The 27,072-nt window shown below is 46.6% G+C and overlaps 1 protein-coding gene across 1 annotated transcript; it reads left to right on the top strand.

Moving 5' to 3' along the window:
* Nucleotides 1-330: 330 nt before the first annotated feature.
* SLC7A6 (solute carrier family 7 member 6) lies at nt 331-23,805 on the top strand (the record flags this gene model as incomplete). The annotated part of the gene is made up of 10 exons (XM_082862296.1): nt 331-386; nt 1,026-1,584; nt 12,489-12,614; nt 14,718-14,862; nt 15,494-15,617; nt 15,830-15,933; nt 19,222-19,318; nt 22,810-22,959; nt 23,078-23,261; nt 23,711-23,805. The coding sequence occupies exons 2-10, from the start codon at nt 1,062-1,064 to the stop codon at nt 23,803-23,805; spliced, it is 1,548 nt and encodes a 515-aa protein (XP_082718422.1). The 5' UTR covers nt 331-386; nt 1,026-1,061.
* Between the last annotated feature and the right edge of the window lie 3,267 nt (nt 23,806-27,072).

The following is a 27,072-nucleotide window of genomic DNA, read 5'->3' as shown; positions in this document are numbered from 1 at the left end:
AGGTTGGTGTGGGATCCAACTTCCTTGAGGTTTCTGGACTGGCCCAATGCTGATCCAAAAGAAGCAGTGTGCATGTATGTACGTGTGCACACCATCTCCCTACAGGATGCCTTCCAATGCCAGATCTGTGGATAAGAGGAGACTTATAGCTTTGTTTTGGTGTCAAGATTACTGGGTCCTGTTTTGGGGGAATCTCTTTGCAGCCCCAGGTGGTAGTGAGAGGCAGGCTGAGGAGGAAAGCAAATAAGCCAATAGCAGATGAGTCCCACATTAGGGTGCCCTCTGAATGTTCTTTCTTCATCTGGTCTTATTATGTCATCCCTCTCTTTTAGGCACTTTAGAAGAAGAAAGGTGTTGAATGAGCAAGCAGCAACGTGGGAAGTGAGGTGGGTGTTAATGGACAAAGCAACACAAGGGTGTGTATTTTCATGGATGTTCTCTCCTTGGTCTAGTCTGCAATAGCGGTATGCCCTTGTCTTAGCATCTTCCTAGCCCTTCCCACCACCTGTTCATGTTCTTTGCTGGCCTGAGAGTAGCTACAGACCTCTCCACATGTGGCTGGACACTGCAGAAGTCCCTGTTTATGTTTGGGTGGAGGTGAGTGAGTATGGAAACTGAGAGGCCTATCAGGCTGGCTAGTGCTGTGAACCTAGTGCTGGGACTCTGGCAAGTTTATAGGTTTTAAGTTGGTAAGAACAGAGCAAAACCTACACCTCAGGGAGAATCCATGCTATGGATAAACCTAATGCCAGCCTACCCGGGGCATCAAGACTCTTGTTAGAAGTCACCCTCATGTCGTGTCTGAGCCCTGTTGGTGTCTTTCCTGGGAGCAGTGGAGGTCAGCCTGCCTCCATTTCTCTGTATCCTGTGGTGGGAACTCAGACAGGCTCATTGTATTTAGGTCTGTGTATGAGTCATGCTGTCCCTACACAAGAGGTAGGCAGGGAAATCTGCCTGCCTTGCAGGTCTGAACTAGAGCCTTATCAGCCACTACCCTAGACTGACATACTTATATTCTTTGCCAGGCCATAGTAAACACAGTTGTGAAGGAACTATTTGCCATGGAAGCCAGGGAGCTGGAGAGCCCCACACCCACATACCATCTCATTCCTGAGGCCAGCCGGCCCAGGGAGGAAGAAGATGTCAGCATGCTGCCTCAGCGGTCCACAGAAACTATGCAGCTAAAGAAGGAGATCTCTCTGCTGAATGGGGTCAGCCTGGTGGTGGGCAACATGATCGGCTCAGGAATCTTTGTCTCACCCAAGGGCGTGCTGGTCTACACTGCCTCCTATGGGTTGTCGCTGATCATATGGGCCATTGGTGGGCTTTTCTCCGTTGTGGGTGCCCTTTGCTATGCAGAACTGGGGACCACCATCACCAAGTCGGGGGCCAGCTACGCTTATATTCTAGAGGCCTTTGGGGGCTTCATTGCCTTTATCCGCCTCTGGGCCTCCCTGCTAATTGTTGAGCCCACCAGTCAGGCCATTATCGCTATCACCTTTGCCAACTACATCATCCAGCCCTCCTTTCCCACCTGCGAGCCCCCGTACCTGGCCTGCCGTCTCCTCGCTGCAGCCTGCATGTGTAAGTCTGAGGGCTTAGCGGGGGAGTATGCGTGGGGCTGTGGGTTATTTTTATAATGCTAATGGTAATTTATATTTGAAGAGCATTATTTGCTTTTCTTTTTCTGTGGGGAAGAGAGGCATCTTACCTTTTTGAAGAAGCAATTTCACCAAAGTCATTTGTTCCTGAGATAAGTAAGGGTAAAGGATGGGAATGGGGAGAGTCTGAATCTGTTTGTGGCTTCTGGTGCCTCACTTTCCTTCTTCGGTGTCCCTGAGTTCTGTTCCCCAGTCTATGTGACAGGTTGGTGCATGTCTTATATTTGTCTTATTTTGATTGGTGTCAACATCACTAGTTGTAACTTAACCCAGGAAAAACCCTCAGTGCTGAGGCGTTTATTCTGCTGCTCCAAAAAAAAAAAAGTTATTTTGCTTCCCAGCTTTTAATCTTAGACCAGTTTAAAGCCATCAGTGAGGAAATGGGCTTCTCTAGACTGTGGGGGTCCCAAGGCTTTATGTCCTACAGGCTCACAGTAGGACCACTCCTTCCTGCCAGTGCCACTCTTCACAGGCCGATCTAAGCAGCAGGCACCACACCAAGATGGCTGTTTCCCACTGGTGTTTCAGATTTCTTTATGCTGACTTTGTAAACAGGCTCTGCCTGCGGCCAGCGAGGAAGGTGGCTTCTACCCTGTATTTGGTTTCTGAGGGCAGAACCTGAGATCCCAGTGGATCTCTCTTTATTTTCCTTTTTTTCTTATGAGGTTGTAAGGAGGAATTCTGTGTGAAAACACTGGAAGGGAGAGAAGATTATTGTGAACTTAGTCTAGTAAAGCTAGTGTTTTAGCTGAGAAGTGGCCCAGAATTCCCTGTGTTCCTTAGCACTGTGCTGCCAGAGGCACTTAATTATACTCTGTTCTTTCCATATCTTTGCTTGCAAAGCGTTGGCAGTATGTGTAGTTTATCCACAGTGTTAAAAATAGACTGACAGTACCTTGGACTTAGCCGTAAAGGATTGTACAGTATGCTGTGACTCCTGACTTTAAGGAATTTATTAAAGACAGATGTTAAAAGGGAACTCTTCCACAGATACCCCTGGGAGGAGAGAAAGTGGGAACTCAGCGGTATATGTGATAGGGTTTCACCAGGGGTACTCTAGCCTGACTAAGCTCTCTAAAAAAGGGAATAATTTTCTGATTATAAAACATGTTTGTTCAGGAGAAATTTAAATTAGCCTCAAATCACCTATAATCTACCACCAAGACATGAGTACTTTTATTTTTTTTAATATTTATTTATTTATTTTGGCCGCGTCATGCAGCGACTGAACCCACGCCCCCTGCATTGGGAGTGCAGAATCTTAACCGCTGGACTGTCAGGGAAGTCCCTAGACAGGAGTACTTTTTTTTTTTTTTTAATAAATTTATTTTATTTTTATTTTTGGCTGCGTTGGGTCTTCGTTGCGGTGCGCGGGCTTCTCATTGCGGTGACTTCTCTTATTGTGGAGCACGGCGCGTGGGCTTCGGTAGTTGTGGCGCACAGGCTTAGTTGCTCCGCGGCATGTGGGATCTGCCAGGGCCAGGGCTCGAACCCGTGTCCCCTGCATTGGCAGGTGGATTCTTAACCACTGCGCCACCAGTGAAACTCAGGAGTACTTTTTAAAAATAATAAATTTATTTATTTGTTTTTGGCTGCGTTGGGTCTTTGTTGTTATGCGTGGGCTTTTCTCTAGGCTTTTGTCTAGTTGCGGAGATGGGGTGGGGGTGGGGGGCTACTCCTCGTTGTGGTGCGCAGTCTTCTTATTGCAGTGGCTTCTCTTTGTTGCGAGCCCGGGTTGTAGGCACAGGGGCTTCGGTAGTTGTGGCTCGCAGGCTGTAGAGCACAGGCTCAGTAGCACGGGCTTAGTTGCTCATGGCGTGTGGGATCTTCCCGGACCAGGGCTCGAACCTGTGTCCCCTGCATTGGCAGGCGTGTTCTTAACCCTTGCGCCACCAGGAAGCCTGACATATGGGTACTTTTAATAGTTCAGTTACGTCTTCATTTCTTTCTGTTATAGAATTGGAATCATACTTTGCACATAACTTGATATTCTGCTTTTTAAACTTAGTATATCATGGATTTCCCCCCTTTTTGTGAAATGTTCTTCAAAAGAAACATTTTTTAAAAATAAATTTATTTTATTTATTTATTTTTGGCTGTGTTAGGTCTTCATTGTGGCATTGTGACATTCTTAGCCACTGCTCCACCAGGGAAGTCCCAAAAGAAACATTTTTTAAAGTTATATATATATATATATCTTCTTTTTTATTAAAAGGTGATGCATAGACCCTACAGAGAATTAGAAAAATGCAAAAAAAGAAAGTTAAAATCACCCATGATTTTACCTCCCAGAGAACTATTGTTACTATTTGTGTGAAATACCTTCCGCTATTTTTTTTCCTGCTTATCCATCATTTTAAAAAAGTACCCTTGATATAATACTCTTTGTGGTTTGTATACTGCATTTAAAAAAATTTAATATTTAATCCCTTTCACCAAATATTCTTAGAAAACATGGTTTGGGACACACAAGTAGTTTCCAGGCAGTGTAATATAGTGGTTAAGATCATAGCCTCCCTTGGGAGTTCCCTGGTGGCCTAGTGGTTAGAATTCCAAAAAAGAGGACTTCCCTGGCGGTCCAGTGGTTAAGACTCTGAGCTTCCACTGCAGGGGATGTGGGTTCAATCCCTGGTTGGGGAACTAGGATCCCGTATGCCTCTCGGCATGGCCAGTGGGTGGGGGGAGGGGGAAGATCATAGGTTCCCATGCCAGACTGGGTTTGATTCCAGCTTTACCATTGAGTAGCTATTGACCTTGGAGGAGATAGTTAACTGGTGCCTTAATTTTCTCATTTTGTAAAATGGGAATAGTGATTGTACTGTGAACTGAAAAAAACATGCACAACCTAAAAGTTGAGAATTATGTTTTATTCAGCAGACAAAACTGAGGACTTAAGCCTGGGGCACAGCATCTCAGATAGCTCTGAGACACTGCTACAAAGAGGTAAGGGAGGGGCCGGGATATATAGGAGTTTTTGCAACAAAGACCAGGTAGTTGGAACATTAAAAGATTACTGTTTTTTGTTTGTTTTTGTTTTTTCGCTGCCAAAAAAATGGGATCGAACCCATGCCCCCTGCAGTGGAAGCTTGGAGTCTTACCCACTGGACTGCCAGGGAAGTCCCAAAAGATTACTGTTAATTAAAGAAAACCAGATATCTCATTAAGGAATTTAGCTCTTTTCTATGTACGGAAAAATGCAAAAGTCAGGGCTCATTGAAATCATTCCTTTGATATGTAGCTCAGCTATCTGGGGGCAGTGTCCTGTGGTTTCTCAACCTAAGTCTCTTCAGGGTGCACTGTCGGGGGTGGCTGCAGTTAGTGGGTGGCTGACTGCTAGGTGGCAGGCATCTGTTTCTATCCTGAGTTCCCTTAGGGCTCTCCGTGGAGCAGCTGTTTTGTGATGGCTTGATGGCTGCAACATTCTTTGTTTACTGATATGGTAGGCAACATTTTTTTTTCATTTCATTGATAGTACCTATCTGAAAAGATTGTTGTCAGGAATAAGTGAATCAATACAAATAAAGTACAATACTTCTCTCTGCCTGGCATACAGTAAATGCCCTATAATATCATTATTAAAAATAATGCTGCTGTGTAGAAATCATTTTCAGAGTTTCTTCATATTTTATTAGGATAAAATTATAAAAGAGAAATCCCTGTGTCTAAAGAATTAAACTGTTTTAAGTTTCTTCGTGTTTTACCCAGTTGCTTTCTAGAAGATTTCGTGAATTTGTACTCTTTTCTGAGCACCTGTGAGTGCCTGTGCATTGGTCCCTTGATGGCCTTAGGATGAATTCCAAGAGTAACCAAATCAAAGGGCACCTCTGTACATAATTTTTCACATAAAGAAGATTTTTGTTTGTTAAATCTTTTTTCTTTTATGATTTTTCCCATTGTTTTTTCTTAGGAAGCCCATCCCCACACTAGGAACTGATCTTTTGATTGGAGGAGAGACCTCACACCTTAGAAATGCAAAGTTATGGTATCATATAACTTCTTTCATTCAAATGTACTTTTACACAGATTACTCAGTATTTGCATTACCAAAAACCCCTATTCCAGAAACCAAGGTATTTCCATAAAGCGGGCCTGAGGGCGGGAAACTTGTCAGAGGTGGTGCCAAGTCATTAAAACCTTGTCCCATCCTAACAGATTAGGGTTTAGGGCTCAGTTTACTCCTCTTCTTGGAAATTAGGGTGTAGAATCAGGCTGATGTATCATCCAGCTAAGCTGGGGTGTCCTGTAGGGAGCCTCCTTGGACAGAGGTGGCACTGAGAGCAGCCTGGTCTCAAGAGACCTAAATTGGAAGAAAACAACTATGTCATAATTAGGGGAAAAAACAAAGATCTGCACTGAATACTGGGTGAGGCTTGGGTAGGAGAATTACATTAGTCTTGAAACTGAGACATGAGAGGGGTCCAGGTTAGTTGGGAGACTGCTTAAAGAAGTTATATCCACGCTAAGCTAGACAATTAAAGTTCCATCCTAGAAGAAAGGGCCTAGGCAGTCTCCATATAACTAACTCTAGGGCAGAGCTGCAAGCTGTTGGCCCACAGGCCACCCTTGGCCCACAGATATATTGGGCCTGCACAGTGTTCTAAATAATTTTGAATTACTTGCCAACATTTAAAAATCAGGACTTGCCCTTTCTCTTGAAAAATCAAAAGTTCTGGGAAACTTGGACCCATATTCCAGCCTCACACAATCAGCTGCATTTGAGTAGTGGTTACTCCTTTAAATGGAGCATATATTCTCCCATTGACTGCAGTCCCCCACTCCCTCTTGTTTTATGTCCAGACATTCTTGCCTTTGCTCATTTATATTACCTTCTCGGGCCCTGAAGGCGTTGCTATTTCAGATCCTGGCTTCCAGCAGCCCTCCACTCCAGTCCCAGGTTATACATGGCAGGGAGATACATCCAAGCAGCTTTTATTTTTTTGGATTTCAGATTGTCTTAGGTACTCATTACGTCAGAACAGTGGTTCTCAACTGGAAATGAGTTACCCCCCCAGGAGACATTTGGCAAGGTTTGGAGACATTTTTGGTTGTTGCAACTGCTGGGAAGGGATGTTGCTGGCATCCAGTGGGTACAGGTCAGGAGTGCTGCTGAACATCCTATAATGCACAAGACAGCCCCGCATGACAGGCTTATCTGGCCCAAAATGTCAATTGTGCTGAGATTGAGAAACTGTCATTCTGCTGTTATGTATTCTGGGATCTTGGACTCTTCTGTGGTGGGTGGGGCCTCAGGCTGCCTGCTGAACCCCATATGCTTAGGGGCTCTTATTCACTTATGGGACTGTAGGGGAAAATGGCACTTCTTGAGGTCCATAGGTCCTTTCTCTGACCAGGTGACCGGCAGTATTCTCAGTAGCCCAGGTGCCCAGCATTGTAGGAGTACTTGATTTGTCTGCAGAAGTGTGTGTTTCTGGCTTAGGTCTTGGTGCATTTATCCTTGTGGGATTCTGTCTGTTATGTAACCTCAAATACATCATTGGAGAGTATTTGCCATGAACTGACATGGAAGTCAGTTCAGCACTGACACAGTGGCATCAGCAGAGGTGTGCTCACAGCTGAGACCCCATTGTCCCTGAGGGTTTGTTTGGTAAGGCTGACAGGGAAGGGAAGAGGAGGGGAAGGAAGAAGGAAAGGGAGACTGTCAAGGGTGAGACTGCAGTGAGGAAACACTGTGTGATGTATGAATGGCTTCCTATTGCCTCTTGCTGTCTTGGACTCATGCCTGGGCAGGGTTCTGAGTAGGAAGGATACTCTCCTCTATTTTGGTCAGTTGTTGCTATGGATAGACAGCTTTTATGTTCTGACAATGGCAGGCCTGAGGAGGACTGGCCTTGACCACAGTTGCTCAAAAACCCTGGATTCTAACCCTATGTATAGGTTGAATGTTTTGATAATAAGATTAAATATGTATACTTGTGTAATTGAAAACAAGGAGGCTTTTAAAAAAGACATGTACATTATGTATTCACACACATGCCAAGAGGTAGCTTCTGATTCCAGGATCTCCACTTGGAAGGGTTTACCTCTCCTAGACTGTTGTAGAACATTTCTCTCCTAAGAGAATTGTAGATGTTTTTTTCCCCTTCTTTTTCTTTTCCCACTTTGTTGTCGTTGTTAAGGATTGCACTCCTCTGTCCTTGAAGGCCTGTTTGTGGGAGGAATTGGAAGGTTCCTTTTCCTCCCAGTGCTTGTAGGAGAAGGGAGCTGCAACAGTCAGCATAACTGGAACTACGGCTTCAGATGCCAGGCCATCTCCTCATCAGAAGGAGAGTATGAGAGTTGCAGTTTTGTCTGTGGGCACATGTATTACTCAGGATTAGTGTGGGTTTCAAACAACTGAAAACCAAAAGGAGCATGGCTCAAGCATGTTGAAATTTATTTCTCACATGTTAGAAGTAGGCAGCGTGGGGCTAGTAGGATGACTTCATAATTCTTCAGGTTCCTTCCTTCTGTTTTACTGCTCTGCCATCCTCAGCATGTGACTTCTGGCTGGTGGTCCAGGATGGCTACTCAAGCTCCGGTCATGTCTGCCTTGTAGCTGACAGGAAGGACAAAGAAAGACACCTCTCACCCTTCAAAGATACTCCTATAAGGTCTTACTTATGTGACACTTTGCTTATATCCCTGGGTTAAGAACTTAGTTACTTGGCCATACCTGCCTGCAAAAGAGGCTGGGAAATGTCATCATTATTTTGGGCAGCCAGACTCCAGCTAAAATTTCTATTACTAAGGAAAGATGGAAGAACAGATATTAGAAGATATGTAGCCCTCTTTGCCACAGAGAGACTTTGGGGATTTATTTCTGCTTAGGGATTGGATCTGGATCTGCTGTTTGAGTATTTCTCAGCAACAAGCCCCTAGAGAGCCTGGAAGACCCTCACATGGGGTCCCACACTCATTGGTGCAGGCATGCAGCAAGGAAATGAGATTGGAGGAAGAGGGAAGGCGTGGATGTTTTAATTGTGGTAGTTGAGTCTGAGTGCCTGGCCTCCAGGCTCAGCCTGGCTGTCTTGTATTTGAGCTCTGGTGTAGTCCTTGCTGCTAGATGGGAATGGGAGTTCTGGGAGGCGGGTGGGGGGTGGGGTGGGGAGGTGGGGGATCAGATGGTGAAATTTTGTTTCTTAATTAGAATCAGGAAAACATTCGAGGGAGTTGGCTTCTGCTTGGTAGACTGTTCTCGGAGCTCTCTGTTCTCTGGCAGGGCTGAGAGTCCAGTGAAGCAAGCAGGGCTCCTGGGGCCAGCATTTAAGGATGCACTCACTCTCAGGTTTGCCAGGTCATCCCCCGACAGTGAGTGCCTACTTAAATTTTGTGCCCTGGGCTCCTTACTCACCTACTCAACTCCTGGTCCTGCTCCCTGGCTACATAGTGTTGTTGTTATTGTTTTATAAATTTATTTTATTTATTTATTCATTTTTGGCTGCATTGGGTCTTTGTTGCTGCGCGTGGGCTTTTCTCTAGTTGCGGCCAGCGGGGGCTACTCTTCGTTGTGGTGCACGGGCTTCTCATTGCAGTGGCTTCTCTTGCTGCAGAGCACGGCCCTTAGGCGCGTGGGCTTCAGTAGTTGTGGCTCGTGGGCTCTAGAGCGCAGGCTCAGTAGTTGTGGTCCACGGGCTTAGTTGCTCGGCGGCATGTGGGATCTTCCCGGACCAGGGCTTGAACCCGTGTCCCCTGCATCGGCAGGCAGATTCTTAACCACTGCACCACCAGGGAAGTCCTACAGAGTGTTTTAAATTAAGTACTTTTATTGAGAAAGAAGTGTATGTGCATGGTAAGTCAGTCAAACTATACAAAATGGTATACAGTGGAAAAGTCTCCTCCCTCTCAGAGCTTTAGTCTTCCTCCCTGAGGCAGCTGCTGTGACCAGGCTTTTGTGTATCCTTCCATCCGGTCTTTGAGAAGGGGCTCTGCAGGGGCTTCCATTGAGGTGCTGCCTTCACTCATTGAATTCCCACTGTGTGCAGAGAGGCCCAAGCCATGGGGGCAGTTTGTACCTGGATGGAGGGAAGGAAAAGGAGCAGAACCCAGAGGAGGGAGTGCCTGTCAGTGGGCTGAGGAGTGTGTCAGCTTCTCTCCCCATTTTGCAGCCACATTTCAGTGCTACAAACCAGAAGCACAGCAAGCACAGCCAGGACATTGTGAGACAGCCTCTTTCTCCGTGTGTATGTCCATCTTCTGTTTCTATTGCTTTTGTCTCCATCTTTTTGTCTCTGCCTCCTTGTCTTTGTCTCTTGTCTGTCTTGCCTCTGCCTCTGTCTTCTGTATGTTTCTGTGTTTTTCCTCGTCAACCTTTTTTTTTTTAACATCTTTATTGGAGTATAATTGCTGTACAATCGTGTGTTAGTTTCTGCTGTATAACAAAGTGAATCAGCTATACATATACATATACCCCATATCCCCTCCCTCTTGCGTCTCCCTCCCACCCTCCCTATCTCACCCCTCTAGGTGGTCACAAAGCACCGAGCTGATCTCCCTGTGCTATGCAGCTGCTTCCCACTAGCTATCTGTTTTACATTTGGTAGTGCATATATGCCCATGCCACTCTCTCACTTCGTCCCAGCTTACCCTTCCCCCTCCCCGGGTCCTCAAGTCCATTCTCTACATCTTTGTCTTTATTCCTGTCCTGCCCCTAGTTTCTTCAGAACCTTTTTTTTTTTTAGGTTCCATATATATGTGTTAGCATACAGTATTTGTTTTTCTCCTTCATCAATCTTTTTCTCACAAGCTGCACAGCTTCTTACAAGCTGCTCTCACTTCTGCTCGTTTTTGTAGTCCTGCTTCCTTCCTCTGCTTTCTTGTGGCTTTTCTTCCTCTATTACAGGGGCTCGTAGGTGATTTTGACTTGCTGTGGCCCCTGACTTCGCTGCTGTTAGATAGGTTCAGTCTCTTGGTATCCTGACTCCATATTCTTGGGAGAGATAATCAAATAGGCTCAGCTTGGGTCCGTTGTTGGACTCTATCAGCCGTGATAGGGAAGGGGGAGCAGTTCCCAAGAAGGGGCCTGGCAGGTACTTCAAAATATGCTTACTGTATTGCACAGAGGCCCGTGGATTACTGGTGGCTATTTATTAGGTAATCCTCATGTTAGCTGATCTAGGCTTAGCTTCACACAGCGAACTCTGATTAGCAGGGCAGGTCCCCGGGAAGACCTGCCAGCAGTGTGCATTCCTTTGGTCTTATCCCTTCCCCCTTGGCCATTATTTACTCCCCACCGCCTCGTTTCTCCCCCACCCCCCGCCCCCATGCACCCTATATGACTGACTAGTAAGCACCCGTGTCATTTGCCAAAGTACTGAATGAAAGCTCTTAAAGTGCCATGGAGGCTGTTCAGCCACTCATGTTTATATCCACAGGCTGGCCCTAGGCTCTCCTCTCCATTTGAGTGGAGGAATGTCCAACTTTCTGAAAACTGCCTTGCTCCAGGGGATTGGCAGTTAAGCGAAAGTCATCACCATCTTGATTCCAACCACGGTTGATCAGTTCCCATCTTTGCTTGGCAGTAAGCTTAAGAAAACAGTATGCTTTTGTATCCCCCTAAGAATTTGTGATCTCCTTGGGGAAGTACCACCCAGATGCCTGAGGGAGAGAGAGGAACCTTCTTGAGACATATGTCCATATGACCAGAGCACAAGGTACTAAGCTGTGTGTGAAGTGAGAATGTTGTAGGGTTCAGGGAGAGAGAGCTCAGGGAGGAGCTGGCTGATATATTTTAGCAAGGTTTTACAGAGGAAGTGGGGACTGAGCTAGACCTTGAAAGTGGGAGTTGCTATTGCCTATGGCAGGAGGAGGAGGGGAGGACATTTCTCTCATGTGTATATCCGGCATCAGTAAGGAGAGAGTCTGGCTGAAGGAGAGAGTGCAACATGGGTAGAAGTAGGTAGACGTGGACTGGAGGATGAGCCCCCAAATTTTGTAATAACATTTGAGGTTCTCGTAAAAGTTCTATTTTTGGAGGCTAGAGGTGTCACTGTGGAGCCCCTTGGATACTGATATTCTCCATGGATCAGAGCAGTCCCTATTTAGCAGGGGTAAGGTGGTGGGACCTCTAACACAGGACCCAGGTATCACTGAGGTACGTGAGGAGCTGGAACGGAAAGCCAGCAGTGCTGACGCGAGCCCACTTTTCCATGGGCCTATCCGAGAACTGGGAGGTTTGGATAGGAATGGGGGTGGGGGAGATCAGGGGGGGTCTATGTAAGCTTGGGAATGGTAGTTAGCCTCTGTCAACCTCAGTTTCCTCATCTGTAAAATGAGAATAGGAATGTCTGTTTCGTGGTTGTGAGAATTAATTGAGAGGATGTATGTGAAATTGTCAGGCACATGATAGCCTTTTAAAAAAATAATTACATGCAAAACATTGTCTCCCTAACTGCTAGGTGACCTGCCACCTGCATTTAAATTGACCTTATTTGTTGTTGGGCCTCTCTTGTCCCCATTCGCTAATGTGGCCATGGAGAGGTCTTGTGCCCCAGGTGGTTTGAAACTTTGGGAATCTGAGTGGGGAAGAATGGGTGAAGTTCACCATTCCTGGGCCTGGGGGGAGTTTCCAAAAATGGTTCGGGCTGTCAGAATGCATGAATATGTGGTAGTGCATGCCTTTGTATCATTACTTGTCAACATTGATGGGATGTTTTCCTCTCAGCTGGGGCAGATGGGGGATGTCCCCCATTTGCCTGTTCTGGTTCTGACCGGTCCATCGGCCCCTTTGCCTTAGGCAGACAGGTTAGAAATGATGCGCTTTGTAAAGAGAGGTTGGGCGTCGGTGCCCTCAGCTCAAGCCTGCCACTGACTTTATGGTTTTCTTCCTAGGTCTGCTGACGTTTGTGAACTGTGCCTACGTCAAGTGGGGCACACGTGTGCAGGACACATTCACTTACGCCAAGGTCCTGGCACTCATTGCCATCATTGTCATGGGCCTTGTTAAACTGTGCCAGGGTAAGAAGGGCCCCAGGTCAGAAGGAGGGTGGGTGACTCCGGGAGTTCCCCTGGATTCCCTGAGGAGGATGTGGGGACTCCGTTAGCTTTACTGCTCAGCTCTTTCTGTATATGTGCTAGACTGTGTCAGTGAGAACAGGAAATCTGTTCTTGGGCTTCTTGGGCCAGGCTGGTTTGGTCTAGTGGACATGAGTTAGCCCCTCCCTCGGGGCTGCTTTCCCTCTGTGGTGGTGGGGAGCATTGCAAGAAGCCAGCCGAAGGCCTAGGAGCTTTTGAAACTTGGGTTGTAATTGGGTCATAAAAGTAATCAGTGGAGATAGAGTGAGCCCTGCTCTGGCTCCTGCTTTTGGTCTGTGACCGCTAGTCAGTGGGGAGGAGGGCTTGGCCCTCCTTGAGAGGGGTGGGAAGTGTGTGGGTGGCAGGGAGATGGGGTCTGGAAATGAGTGGTTATTTTGCAGCCTTTACTTTTCATCTGGACTTGCTCTTATTTAGCATTTCCTCCCAAAGTCAGCTCTCAGCAAAATATTAAAATATTGTGAAGTTGGCACTGACTTTCCTGCCTGTTGGCCTTAGAGAGCTTTTCATTCCCAGATCAGAGTAGGCTGACAGGGAGGGTAACAGGCCTCCCAATATTCCCTGACCCCTTAGAGAAGTCCTGAGGTGCCCTTGGCCAAGGGTGTCTCAATCATTAGACAACACAGTTCTCTGGGTCATCTGTCTCTAAACTTGGCTGTGTTTACAATCCCCTGAGGAGCTGAGACTCCAACCTCAGACCTATTGGATCAAACTCTGGTTGGCTTGGAGTTCAAAAAAATGTGTTTTGGGGAATTCCCTGGTGGCCTAGTGGTTAGGATTCTGGCTTTCACTGCCAAGGGCCCAGGTTCAATCCCTGGTCAGGGAACTAATATCCCACAAGCCGCGTGGCGCGGCCAAAAAACAAAACAAAACTAAAGAAGAAAAAGGTGTGTTTTTAAGAAGCGCCCTGGGTGAATCTTAGGCAGCTGGTCCAGTATCTGTGTGCCTGTGTGCCAAGTTAGTACAGCCAGCCATCTGGATGTTCCTAGAGTCTCTGAAACATCTTGGGGTCTAATTGGGTAGTTGAGTAATTCTCCCTCCAGGATCTGTGCCCTAGGGAACAGCTACTGTGTGTGATGAGTGGCACCCCTGGGGTTCGGGAGTCTCTACTTACCCCCTCTTTGTTGCACACCCAGCCCTTTTTGCCACATTGGGGGATGGGTCTAGGCTTTCTGCAGTGGGTGACAGCAGGCTTCCTTAGAAGTCTGGGTCTTATTAAAAACCTCCAATGTGTCTAGAAGGTCTGTCTCCTGGACAGCTGGGTGCTGTTCCCTTGGCTTGCAAGTCTGCAGTCTCTGGAGGCCTCCAAGGAGGATGACAGATGTCTAGGCAGCCTCTCCAAAGGTGGAGGTGGCCCAGGCCTACCCCAGGCCCCGTGAGAAATAAGATCCCAGTTCCTTCGAAGCCTGTGATTTCCTGCCGCACACAACCATAGCCACTGCGAGTAGAGCAACAGAGTTCTCTCCATGAGACTGAGAAACCCATTTGACCAAGTTGTGGAACTGTCTGGGCCATGAGAGGTAGTTCCACAGGAAGATCTAATTGTTAATGAAAAATGACTCTTTTATGTGAAACAGGGTTCTTTCTAAAAATAAGAACTGTGGCCTACCGTGTGGTCTCCCGCAGGAAATGGAAATTCACTAGGGCTTTGGAAAAGGTGTTATCAGGTCAGAAGGCAGCCAGGAATGCCTTTGTTCTTCTGAGATTGTCTAGTTCTACTAAAGGAAAATGAACTATTCAGAGGGAGTGGGTGGGGTGTGGGGAGCTGGTGGTGGTGGTTCTTTTGGCATTAAATTGTTTTTGTTTTTTGTTTTCTTCTCCCTGCCCTCTTGCTTTTCCCTTCTTTTCTTGACCCTCCTCCTCTCTCCTTTTCTTGCCTCTCCCCTTCCTCTTTCTTGCTGCCCCTCCCCCTCCCCTCCTTCCTCTTCTCCTTACACCTGCCATCTCTCCTGTCCTTCTCCTTCTTCCTCTTTCTCCTCTCTGTACCCCCCGCTGCCCCCCCCCCCACCTCCGCCTTTGCCCCCACAGGACACTCTGAGCACTTTCAGGATGCCTTTAAGGGTTCCTCCTGGGACTTGGGAGACCTCTCTCTCGCCCTGTACTCTGCCCTCTTCTCTTACTCAGGTTGGGACACCCTTAATTTTGTAACAGAAGAAATCAAAAACCCAGAAAGGTAAAGGTGGGATCTCACTCTCCCCAACTTGGCTGGAACTCCTGCTGATAGTGGGCACGCTTGCCATCTTCCCTCCCCTCCTCCCTCTGTCTCTCATCCCTTCTTCCTGTTCCCCCTTCACCAGCTGTGAGGGATTAGGGGCGAGGACGGGAGTGAGTGAAGGTGGGAAACCCCTGGCCCCTTGGCCTCATATTCACACTGGAGGATCCCCAGGGTCCTTCCTGGAGGAGAGGTCCTTCAGTGGGCAGCAGCTAACGCAGCTGGGGCTGAGATGTTAAGACCTTGCACTCTGGTGCTGACACTGAAGCCTGGGGAGCCAGAAGCTTATTCTGGGCAGCCGGGTTCCCAGACTGGCCTCCAGTCCCTAGAGGACAGTGCTCCTTCTTCAGTGGGACCCAGTGGTCCCACTGGGGTGAGGATCAAATATTGATCATGAGCCATCTTCACAGGGAAGGGTGTCTCTCTCTCTCTCTCAGGAGAAAGAGCCCGGGGCGTGGGGCGCATACTTCCCTTAGGCTACATGGGGAAGAGGAGTCAGCCTCAAAGATCCAGAGGCCAGGGAATTCCTGGGTAACTTTGACCCCCAAGGAGAGGTTGGTTCCAGGTAGTCCTATTTCTGTTGTCCTGACAGAAATTTGCCCCTGGCCATTGGGATTTCTATGCCGATTGTGACACTCATCTACATCCTGACCAACGTGGCCTATTACACAGTGCTGAGCATTTCAGATGTCCTTGGCAGTGATGCCGTGGCTGTGGTGAGTCTGTTGGGATCCCCATTTGCTCGTCATCTCATAGTACTGAATGGCTGGATCTTTGTTTCTGCTGCCACTCCAGCTCTGCAGGGCCAGGTGGTGGGTCTGTGCCAGAGGGTGGGCTGCTCAGCAGTGATGGCATTTGTCCTGAGAGATGCAGGAGGCTGTGGAAACCCTGTCGTGTGCTGAGTGCCCCTTCTGTGCTCTGTCCCCAGACATTTGCTGACCAGACATTTGGCTTGTTTAGCTGGACCATTCCCATTGCTGTTGCCCTGTCCTGCTTTGGGGGCCTCAACGCATCTATCTTTGCTTCATCAAGGTACTGTGTTTCTGCTTCACCGATAACAGACCAGTATTTAATTCTCTGAGGCTCTAGGTGAATCCATCGGAGCCCTTCTTTCCCTTATCCCTCTCTCGGACATGCAGGGTGTGTATGTGTGTGTATGCATGTGTGGCCATGATTGTATAGTGGTTAGTACTCTGTGTTGTGAATGCATGTGTGCATGCGTGTCCTTGCCTTTGTACAACACTTGTGTGCTGGTCGCTTATGTTTCCATGTGAGATGAGGACAGATTGGTAAGAGGTAGAGGGGAAGAAGGCAGCAGCTTGGAGGAGGGATCCTGTTGGGGACCAGACTCTAGGCTCCTGCAGATTATGCTGCAGGCCCAGGATTCATTCTTGTAATAAATGATTATTGAGCACTTGCTGTATACTGGGTACTGGTACAGGATGACTCTGCCCCTCACATCACAGAAAACACTGCGGCCGACAGGTAGGCTCCAGCTCTTTTCTGTGCACAGAGACTTACCTGTAAGAGCACTGTCCTTCCAGTTGTTTCATAGAGAGGACCAGTTCTGCCTTTTCAGGCTATTCTGCTACCTGGTCTCAGGGTTCCGGCACGTCCCCTCTTCTTCAGCACTTCACTTCATCACTTGGCCCTTCTCCTTGGTAGATGTTCATTTGGAGGCAGCTGTGCACAAGCTTCTCTCATCTTCACTTAGAGAAATCACAAAACAGTTTCTCATCTCCCCTCTTCCTTATTGGACATACTTCTAAAGGAAATGGTTTGCATTTTGACTGTCATTCATCTTTCTACCCATAGGTAGGCTTCTACTACCTTAAAAATGTTCTTGTCGGGCTTCCCTGGTGGCGCAGTGGTTAAAAGTCCGCCTGCCGATGCAGGGGACGCAGGTTCGTGCCCCAGTCCGGGAAGATCCCACATGCCGCGGAGCGGCTGGGCCCGTGAGCCATGGTCGCTGAGCCTGCACGTCCGGAGCCTGTGCTCCGCAACGGGAGAGGCCACAACAGTGAGAGGCCCGCGTACCGCAAAAAAAAAAAAAAAAAAAAAAAAAAAAAAAAAAAGTTCTTGTCAAGGGTGCCAGTGACTTCCTTCTTGGCCTGCTTTCAGTTCTTATCCTACTGGACCCCTGAAGCAAGTGATATTTACCACCCTTCTTCCTCTGAAACTATTCCCATGGCTTCTGTGACCCTCTGATATCTAAGAGGAAGTCTGCTTTCTTGATTTCTCTTCCACTCACCCTATAAATGTTTCTGTCTCCAGGGCCAGGAGTGTAATAGGCATTCAATAAATATTTGCCACATGAACAGATAGGAGAATGAATTAATGAAAGAGAGAGTTTTGTCCTATTCATTCTTCTTACTAATTTTGACACCCCAGTCCATGTACTTGGGGCCTCTGTAGGGCAACCAGAGTAATAAAGAGATCAAGGCCTTGTAAAAGAATATGGTGTCAGGGGTTCCCTGGTGGCCTAGTGGTTAGTATTCTGGGCTTTCACTGCCGTTGCCCACTCAAAGATGATGTTTCCCATAGCCTCACCCTTATTGAGGCCCAGGACATCCCAACTGACTCTGCCAATTGTCCCAAAATATTTAGGTAGTTGGTATATTCTAGCCTCACTCAGCTATCTTGTGGCATTGACAGGATGAGGGAGAGGGTGAGGGTAGGGAACTCAGAGTAAGAATCTGGACCTGCACATGAAGTGAACTGCAGTAATGTCGAGGTAATGCACAACCATTTCTGCCTGTGTTACCTTCTTCACTTTCTCTATTATCCATGCAGCTGTCTTTGGCTTTGTACTAGACACCTTTGCCTCACCTTCACATCCTCTCCAGCATTCCCTCTGCATATTTCTCCTCTACTTTAGTACAGATATTAGCCTTGTGAGCCAACTTCAACATCGTGCCCTATGACATCCTTCCAGATGATACCATCAACTCCTGTGGCTCCACCTGGATGGCCCATAAGTATCTCAAACTTCACATGCGCCCCACGTATGCTTTGTCTCCAACTGTGAGGTTGTGGTCCGTCATTCCTCCTTTCTTGGCCTCTTGGCCTCTTTTTGTTTTTGTTGGGGGTGATGCACCACACAGCTCGTGGAATCTTAGTTCCCCAACCAGGGATCGGACCTGGGCCCTCAGCAGTGAAAGCGCAGAGTCCTGACCACTGGACTGCCAGAGAATTCCCAGCCTCTTGGCCTCTTGATTTTTTCCCTTGGAGTCCACCCTCATCTCCCAGCTCAAGCGTGTGGGCACACACAGAAGACCAGCAGATTTGTCCTCTGCCAGGGTGTCCACCCTCATTCAGACCTCTTCTATTATGGGACCTTGTCACAGATGTCTGGCCATCCCCCCATACCTTAGCCTCTCCCTGCTTTAGTTGGCCTCAGTGATATTACCAGAGTCTCTGTGTCAAATCCGGTCAGGCTGTTACTTCAGAGCCACAGCTGGTTCTTGGTGTGTGTTCAGACTCCACAGCATGGCCTCATAAGCAGGTTTTTCCCAGCACTCTCGTCACACACCTTATCCTGGGACTACAGGCATTCTAGCACCCACCTTCAAAGAGGCTATACTCTTTTATGCCTCTAAGCCTCTTTTGCCTTTGCCCATGCTGTGTTTCCACCCAACGCTCACCTTCTGGAAAACCCCAACTCTTCTTCCCAGTCCAGATGTGATCATCTCTTGTGAAGCTTTTTGTTCCCCAGCCCACCCCCAAGCCTGGTGCTGTGTGCTCCATGATGCTGCTGACTACCTGGATGGCGTTTCATTTCTCTGCTGCTCTGTTTCCCAGTCAGTAGGGCTCATTATGCGCAGAGAGAAAGCTTGGGTTGTCTCTTTGAGCCCCAGGCTCTCCCTGACTTTTCATATACCAGGAGCTCAGGGAAGGTACATGGAGGGCAGACCATCAGAAGTCTGGCTGCCCTTCTTTAAAAAGCCATTATGTTGTGTAGGAAATGTGTGGGGTGGCAGAGTGGGGTACCCTGGTGGGGTGCCAATGGGTGGGGTGCCAATGGGTGATGCCAGTGGGTGATGGCAGGGTGAGGTATCCATTGGGTGATGGTGGGTTGCATAGCTGAGGGGCTGGGGGTGTCAGTGGGTAACAGTGGGTTTGAGCATTCATGGGTAATGGTGGAGACATCTGTGGGTAAAATGGGGGTAGGTTGGGTTGGTCATGCATAGAGAACATGGGAGGTTCCTGAGAGACTGCCCCCTGCTTTCTTCTGAAGCTGAGCCTGGTTTGTCTGAGTGAGGAGTGTGGCTGCATGGCTGAGTATAGAGATCCTCCTGACACATTTTTTTGTCCTTCCAGGTTGTTTTTTGTGGGCTCCCGTGAGGGCCACCTCCCGGACCTTCTCTCCATGATCCACGTTGAGCGTTTTACACCCATCCCTGCTTTATTGTTCAATGTAAGCTGTGCTGGGGAGTGTGGGGATTGGACGTTATCTGTGTGGTACTCCTGCCAACTTCATGAGAAGACTGTTTGAGGGGAGGTGTACTAGCTTCTTGGGATACTTCCTGAGCCTCTCAGTGTTTCTTCCTTTTTCTTACAATTTTTTAAAAATATAAAAGTAAAACATAGTTATATTAGGGAAGGCAAATACTACAAAAGAATGTAAAAGTGAATTAGTAAGATTTATCTATTTTTGTCAGTGGCTTCCTTTTTTCCTCCTTCTTCTAGCTCCTCTTTTTTTAAATCATATTTAGAAAAGCCAGGCAAGTTTGTACACTAGCTACCTAGGGGCCTCTGTTCATATCATAGGCATCATAGATTTATATATAGCAGATAGCATTAAAGTGTTTTATTTCAACAAAATTAGTAAATTATTAAGTATTCTGACAGATTCTGACAGATGGAAGGAGTCCTGAAGGACTGTCATTTTCTAATTTGCACTAAGGTATTATTAGGTGTAAAAGCTAACAGGGACCCTGAGGAAGGCCTTACTCCAAGATTTGAAAAATAGTTCATTTCCTTGTCATTTAGTTCTTTCCTTTATGGTTTCATTACTTAATGTTTTGGATTCATCTGGAATTTATATTTTGGTGAATGGAGTGAGGTAGGCAGGCATTCACTTAATTTTTTTCTCAAATGGCTAGCCAACTGTACAAATATCATTTATTGAACAATTCACTTTTCCGTATTTTTCAAATTTTTATCATATAAAAATAGCTAATTTTTAGAGTGCTTCTTATGTGCCAAGTACCGTGATTTGCCCCTTAAATGTACAATCATCTCAACTCATCTTTCCTCATCCTTGCATCGGCACCAAGCTTCCTTATTTAGCTTTATACTGAATATTTGAGAACTAAAGAGGGGCTGAGGGTACTTCTTCAGTTCCCCTCTCCCCCCTGGAATTTTCATCGCAATTCTCACCTGTTTATTTGTCTTGATGAACTTTTGTATCATTTTATCAAAATAACAAAATATCCTCTCAATATATTGATTGGAATAGCACTGAATTTATAAATTTAGGGCAATCTGACATTGTGTCTTGTAAATTAATCACCTTCCACCCCACTTTTCTCCTCTTAATATAGGGTCTCCTTTCTCTCTCTAGAATGGGCTGTTCTTGTTTTAAATCCTTTGTTGATAATTTGGGTGAAAAGACAGGTAGGGGGAACTCCATATTCTTGAAGTTAAAGCAAATCTATTTTATTTATTTTTAAATTTTATTTTATTTTTTTTTATACAGCAGATTCTTATTAGTCATCAGTTTTATCCACATCAGTGTATACATGTCAATCCAAATCTCCCAATTCATCCCTCCCACCCACCCCCAGCCCCTGCCACTTTCCCCCCCTTGGTGTCCATACGTTTGTTCTCTACATCTGTGTCTCTGTTTCTGCCCTGCAAACCAGTTCATCTGTACCATTTTTCTAGGTTCCACATATATGTGTTAATATATGATATTTGTTTTTCTCTTTCTGACTTACTTCACTCTGTATGACAGTCTCTAGATCCATCCATGTCTCTACAAATGACCCAATTTCATTCCTTTTTATGGCTGAGTAATATTCCATTGTATCTATGTACCACATCTTCTTTATCCATTTGTCTGTCGATGGACATTTAGGTTGCTTCCATAAATAGTGCTGCAGTGAACATTGGGGTGCATGTGTCTTTTTGAATTATGGTTTTCTCTGGGTATATGCCCAGTAGTGGGATTGCTGGGTCATATGGTAATTCTATTTTTAGTTTTTTAAGGAACCTCCATACTCTTCTCCATAGTGGCTGTATCAATTTACATTCCCACCAACAGTGCGAGAGGGTTCCCTTTTCTCCACACCCTCTCCAGCATTTGTTGTTTGTAGATTTTCTGATGATGCCCATTCTAACTGGTGTGAGGTGATACCTCATTGTAGTTTTGATTTGCATTTCTCTAATAATTAGTGATGTTGAGCAGCTTTTCATGTGCTTCTTGGCCATCTGTATGTCTTCTTTGGAGAAATGTCTATTTAGGTCTTCTGCCCATTTTTGGATTGGGTTGTTTGTTTTTTTAATATTGAGCTGCATGAGCTGTTTATGTATTTTGGAGATTAATCCTTTGTCCGTTGATTCGTTTGCAAATATTTTCTCCCATTCTGAGGGTTGTCTTTTTGTCTTGTTTGTAGTTTCCTTTGCTTTGCAAAAGCTTTTAAGTTTCATTAGGTCCCATTTGTTTATTTTTGTTTTTATTTACATTACTCTAGGAAGTGGATCAAAAAAGATCTTGCTGTGATTTATGTCAAAGAGTGTTTTTCCTATGTTTTCCTCTAAGAGTTTTATAGTGTCTGGTCTTACATTGAGGTCTCTAATCTATTTTGAGTTTATTTTTGTGTATGGTGTTAGGGAGTGTTCTAATTTCATTCTTTTACATGTAGCTGTCCAGTTTTCCCAGTACTACTTTTTTTTTTTTTTTTTTTTTGCGGTACAAGGGCCTCTCACTGTTGTGGCCTCTCCCGTTGCGGAGTACAGGCTACGGACGCGCAGGCTCAGCGGCCATGGCTCACCGGCCCAGCCGCTCCACGGCATGTGGGATCCTCCCGGACTGGGGCACGAACCCGTGTCTCCTTCATCGGCAGGCGGACTCTCAACCACTGTGCCACCAGGGAAGCCCTCCCAGTACCACTTATTGAAGAGACTGTCTTTTCTCCATTGTATATCCTTGCCTCCTTTGTCATAGATTAGTTGACCATAGGTGCGTGGGTTTATCTCTGGGCTTTCTATCCTGTTCCATTGATCTATATTTCTGGTTTTGTGCCAGTACTATATTGTCTTGATTACTATAGCTTTGTAGTATAGTCTGAAGTCAGGGAGTCTTATTCCTCCAGCTCCGTTTTTTTCCCTCAAGACTGCTTTGGCTGTTAAAGCAAATCTAACCTTGTCCCAGGACTCTAGTCCCTGACTCCTGTCTTCCAGAACTCTTTTGTTCCAGAGGACAAATCCTGTCATACTTCTTCCCAGGGGGATGGTTCCATTTTGCTAATCTGCATTTCTAAGGCTCCAGGACAGTGAGATAGTTCTGAAGACATTTCCTCCACTTGTATGCCAGGTAGTTGGGACCCACGTATAACAGTCTCCAGAGGGCACAGTGTGATTCATGTTGAGGTTGGTGCATTGCAGTGAGGAGGGCCTCACTGTCTGCCGTCAGAAGGGGAACTGAGTCTGGCTTGTTACTGAAGTGCTTGCAAAAAGAAGGGAGGCATTGAGTGCAGGAAGGGCCCCCAAAAGAAGAAGGAGAGAAGGCCATTGTGAAGAATGGACCTATCTGATGCCAAGGGATCACTGAAAAGACCTGGAGGTAATCTGGTGAAGCTAAGTCAGCAGTCAGCAGATCTGGTGCTGACTGCTTGACGGTGGAGTCTCCTGGGTGGCTTGGTGGTGACAGTGCCCACTTCTCCCCAACCTCTCCCCCTCCAGTGCACCATGACACTCATCTACCTCACTGTGGAGGATGTCTTCCTGCTCATCAACTACTTCAGCTTCAGCTACTGGTTCTTTGTGGGCCTGTCTGTCGCTGGACAGCTCTACCTTCGCTGGAAGGAGCCCGAGCGGCCCCGGCCTCTCAAGGTCAGTGGCTCTAGGCTAGGAGGGGTGGGCCATCTCCCCAAGGTGACTTCTTCCCCATACCCCATTCTCCTGTTCCCCCATCCTACTTTATCTAATATCTCACCTCCCTTCATTTCAGCTGAGCCTGTTTTTTCCCATCGTGTTCTGCGTATGCTCCTTGTTTCTGGTGGTTGTGCCCCTCTTCAGTGACACCATCAATTCCCTCATTGGCATCGGGATTGCCCTCTCTGGGGTCCCCATCTACTTCCTGGGTGTTTATCTGCCAGAGTCCCGGAGACCACTCTTTATTCGGAATGTCCTTGGTGAGCTTCTCTTTGCCTATCACACATTGGCCTTGTGTGTGTGTGTGTGTATACAAAGATGCATGCACAGGTGGGTGTGGTAGCTAACAGCTTCCACATACTAGTGATATGCTGGAAGCCTGGCCGCCCCTTTTGGTCTTGACATGATCACTTTAATTCCAACTTTAGATTCGTATTTTGGGGTTAAAACACTCCCTCCTGAAAGTTCAGTCCATATAGCAAGACAAGGAGTCATGCATCAGACTCTCTGGTGGGGCATGGGATGGAGGTCAGTGAGGCTTGCTGGGGGTGAGCTTGGTACAGGGTACCCAGGGGACAGGTGAGAAGGGAACCACATGCTTTTTTTTTTTTTTTTTGGGAACCACATGCTTTCAATCAGCCTGTGGTGTTCAGACTGGGGCTGTGGCTAAATGTCAGTTTGCTAAATTCTATTCTCTCTTTTCATTTAGCTGCTATCACCAAAGTCACCCAGAAGCTTTGCTTTTGTGTCCTGACTGAGCTAGATGTAGCTGAAGAGAGACAGGTTGAGAGGAAAACTGAGTAGAGGCCAGAGGTGATATCCCCTGAGGCCTGGAAGGCTGCTACCTGTGGCCACAGCCACCGAAGTCCAGATGACAAGACTGTGTGGACCCAACTCTCTTATACTCGAGGGCTGTTGGCCCACATTATGTAAGGGGGCTCAGGGCTGATGGCCTGCTCAGGTGGTCACTCTCATCGGTAAGCTATGGGTCTCAGAGTCTGGGGCCAGCCCGAAGGTGGGGACTTCAGAGGGTGGTGGTGGCAGAGGGCTCGGGGAATAGGGGAATGGTTGCTTAGTTTTGTTCCTGGTGAGTAGGTGCAGCCCTTGCAAACACTTACTTGGTGAGCTGCATTGGGGGAAGAGGGAGTGCTAGGTTAATAGCTGTGGCTGGTGGCTTCCGAATTTATTTGAGGTTTGAACCAGGAGTTTCTACAAAGGGGCTGCTCTATGGGAAGTTTTCCTCTGACCAGGTCCAAGCATCTGACATTAGAGGCCTGAAATGCTACCTTTCTTCCTCTGGCTCAAAATCCTTCCCTGGTGAAAGAGTTGTATTCTATTATTTATTGATATTATTTAATCCAGGACACCAGTTCTAGCAAAGCATTGGTGTTCATTAATCTACAGGATGCAGTAGGCTGATTGTGTTTAAAAATTCAAAGTATCCCAAAGCAAGTCCCTCTGACCTTAGAGGTGTCTATGTGGTGGTGGTGGGTCAGACTCTGACCACAGATTGTTCTGCTCGGTTTTAGCACAGTGTTCTGTTGAGTCTTACCTGCAGAGGTGAACTTTAAAGATTTTTTACTCATGTACCAGTTACACTTCAGTATACAGATAGGTCACATGTTACAAGCACCTGGCTCAAGTTCCACAAGGACGGGTGAACAAATTCATGAGTCAGAGGTCTGGTAATATTGCTATTTTGAAAGATAATCCTTTATTTTACTTGAGACCTTAGGTCTTTGTTCTAGTTGACAAAAAGCAAATCCCTGGGTTTCTGGTATGAACTCTAAAAGGGGAGAAACTGTCCTAGGATTCAGGTGAATCACTTGAATTCTTTTAGCTGTCAATGGTTTAGAGAACATCTCCTGGACCCAAACTGACAAGTAGCTTGCTCTGTAAGGGCCGGTATGAGGGGCTGCTGTGCAGGCCCATGCAAGCCCATCTTGGTGCTAGAAGTGGTCATTTTTCTGAAAACCTCACACCAGGCTGCATCCTCCTCCTCTTCTGTCCCTGACACCAGGCTTGTTTTACAACTGAGCCACCTTGGTGTGGATCATCGGGATAATGCACTCATCTCCTGCCTGCCTCCCCTTGCCTGAGTTCTGGTGGGGCTGCAGTCTCAGGAAGAGCTTGGTACTTTGGAGACTTCTATTTTCTCTGTGGAGATCAGTGAAGACTCTGGAAATAAAGCTGCTTCAACCTCCATCAGCAGATTCATGATCGGAAGCAACTAATTCTGGTGCTCAGGCTGTGCTTTAGCACCCAGGTCTGGCCAAAGGGGTAGGTTTGCCCTAATGGATGTTCCTTCATGGGCCACATGGCTGCACTGGATTGGACAACTGTCCTGTGATGCTTCTAGACACTGTCATCCTGGACCCAGAAGAACCTGCTGGCTTGGTATGCCCCATGGGCTTCTTGTCCTTAGGTTTTGAAATTGGTCAATGATAAAGACGGGAACTATGAGGCAATCTACCTTTCTGACCATTCTTCTCCACCAAACCGGCCCCAGTTGCAGACGAGGGACTAACCTTGGTCACACTTGCTCAATAAAGGCAATTTAGGTGAGCATGCTCACAGCTGCCTTTGGTTCAGGGCATGCATGCATCTGTGAGAACATGGGAGTACATTCCTACTGTCATGGGTTGGGGATTTGCCTGACAACAGGGAGTCTTGTGCAAAGGCTGACTTGCCCAGACTGTGTAAACATGACTCCTGTCTGACCCAATCTGGCACCTATCCCAGGGATCCTCTGGAGCTAATTCTTCAAGCAGACTACACTTGTCTTTGAAGGATCCCTGACCCAGGCTTTAGTTTTCTCTATTGAAGTAAATGACCAGCTGATCTCGGGAACTTGTTGCCTCCCAGTGGCTCCAGGGGGAAGCAAGGCCCTCACACTCCAGGTGCCCTAGTACTTGCTTAGTGAGCCGTCACCCTCCTCTCATTACTGGATGGTGACCGCATTCTTCCCCTCTGTGCTGATACAGACTTCTCCCAGGAAGCCTTCTGAGGGAGGGATGCCAGAGACTCCTTACAGCACTCAAGCTTCCTAGTGGAATTAATTTCTGCAAGGTCTTTGTTGTTTATCTCCTTCAATCCTTTTCCTGGTGTGCTAATCCCTTTTGCAGTGGGTACAGTGTGTGAAGCTGTCAGCCCTTTAATGTTAGCAAACTGTAAATGAGTACAGAAACAGCAGTGAGCACATTATAATGGCAGAGTGGTTTTCAATCCTTTGTTTCTATGCTTACAGGAGACTGAGATGACTAGTATTAGATCTGTAAGTTGCTGCCTGTTATTGCAGCACTGAATTGCACCTTAGTGGATAGTTAGGTTGGGAAACCAAGTCTGTTTGTTGGTTTTATAACTGCAATAGTAGGGCCCGAGTATACACACACATGGAAATTAATCACTTTGGGGGGTTTAACAACTTGTAGATAAGAAGATAAAGATGTACAAAAAATAGAAAGTGAAATGGGTGCAGGTAGGATAGAAAAGTAGAGATGCTTATGGAATCTTAGAATTGGCAGGAAGAAGACATTTCCTTGTGTAATTTATCTTCCCATGTGATAGTAAGTCTGTGCCACAGGGCAAGAGGGCACACCTTGAATCAAAGTTTCTGTATACTGTTTCCCTAGACCTGTGCAGTCCAGTATGGTAGCTACTAGCTACATGTAGCTAGTTAAGTTAAATAAAATTTAAAAATTCAGTTGCACTAATCACATTTCAAGTGCTCAACAGCCATATGTGGCTAATGGCTACTATTGCACAGTGCAGATATAGAACCTATTCGTCACTGCAGAATAAATGCTAACTCAGTCAGAGTTAAGGCATTTGTGGTTTGGAAAGGAATAGGGAAAGAGAGTGTGCTTACAAGAGATACCAATTTTGGTAAAAAAAAAATTGGTCCTGTTGACTGTAGTTTGTTTTTGGTGAGTGCTATGTCTAGTTAAACATTTCTCAATGGAAAGCCAAGTTTAGGATGTGCTTTGCTTTTCCTCACTTGCCTTAAGTTCTTAGTGTCTGAAACTTCTCACCAACCCCTCCCCCTTTTTGGTGGGGGGTAAAGGGATCAGG

Source organism: Leucopleurus acutus, assembly GCF_964270905.1.
Source record: "Leucopleurus acutus genome assembly, chromosome: 20".
NCBI classification, from domain to species: Eukaryota; Metazoa; Chordata; class Mammalia; order Artiodactyla; family Delphinidae; genus Leucopleurus; species Leucopleurus acutus.
The sequence above is the reverse complement of the archived record's forward strand: the minus strand, read 5'-3'. Positions and strand labels throughout refer to the sequence as shown.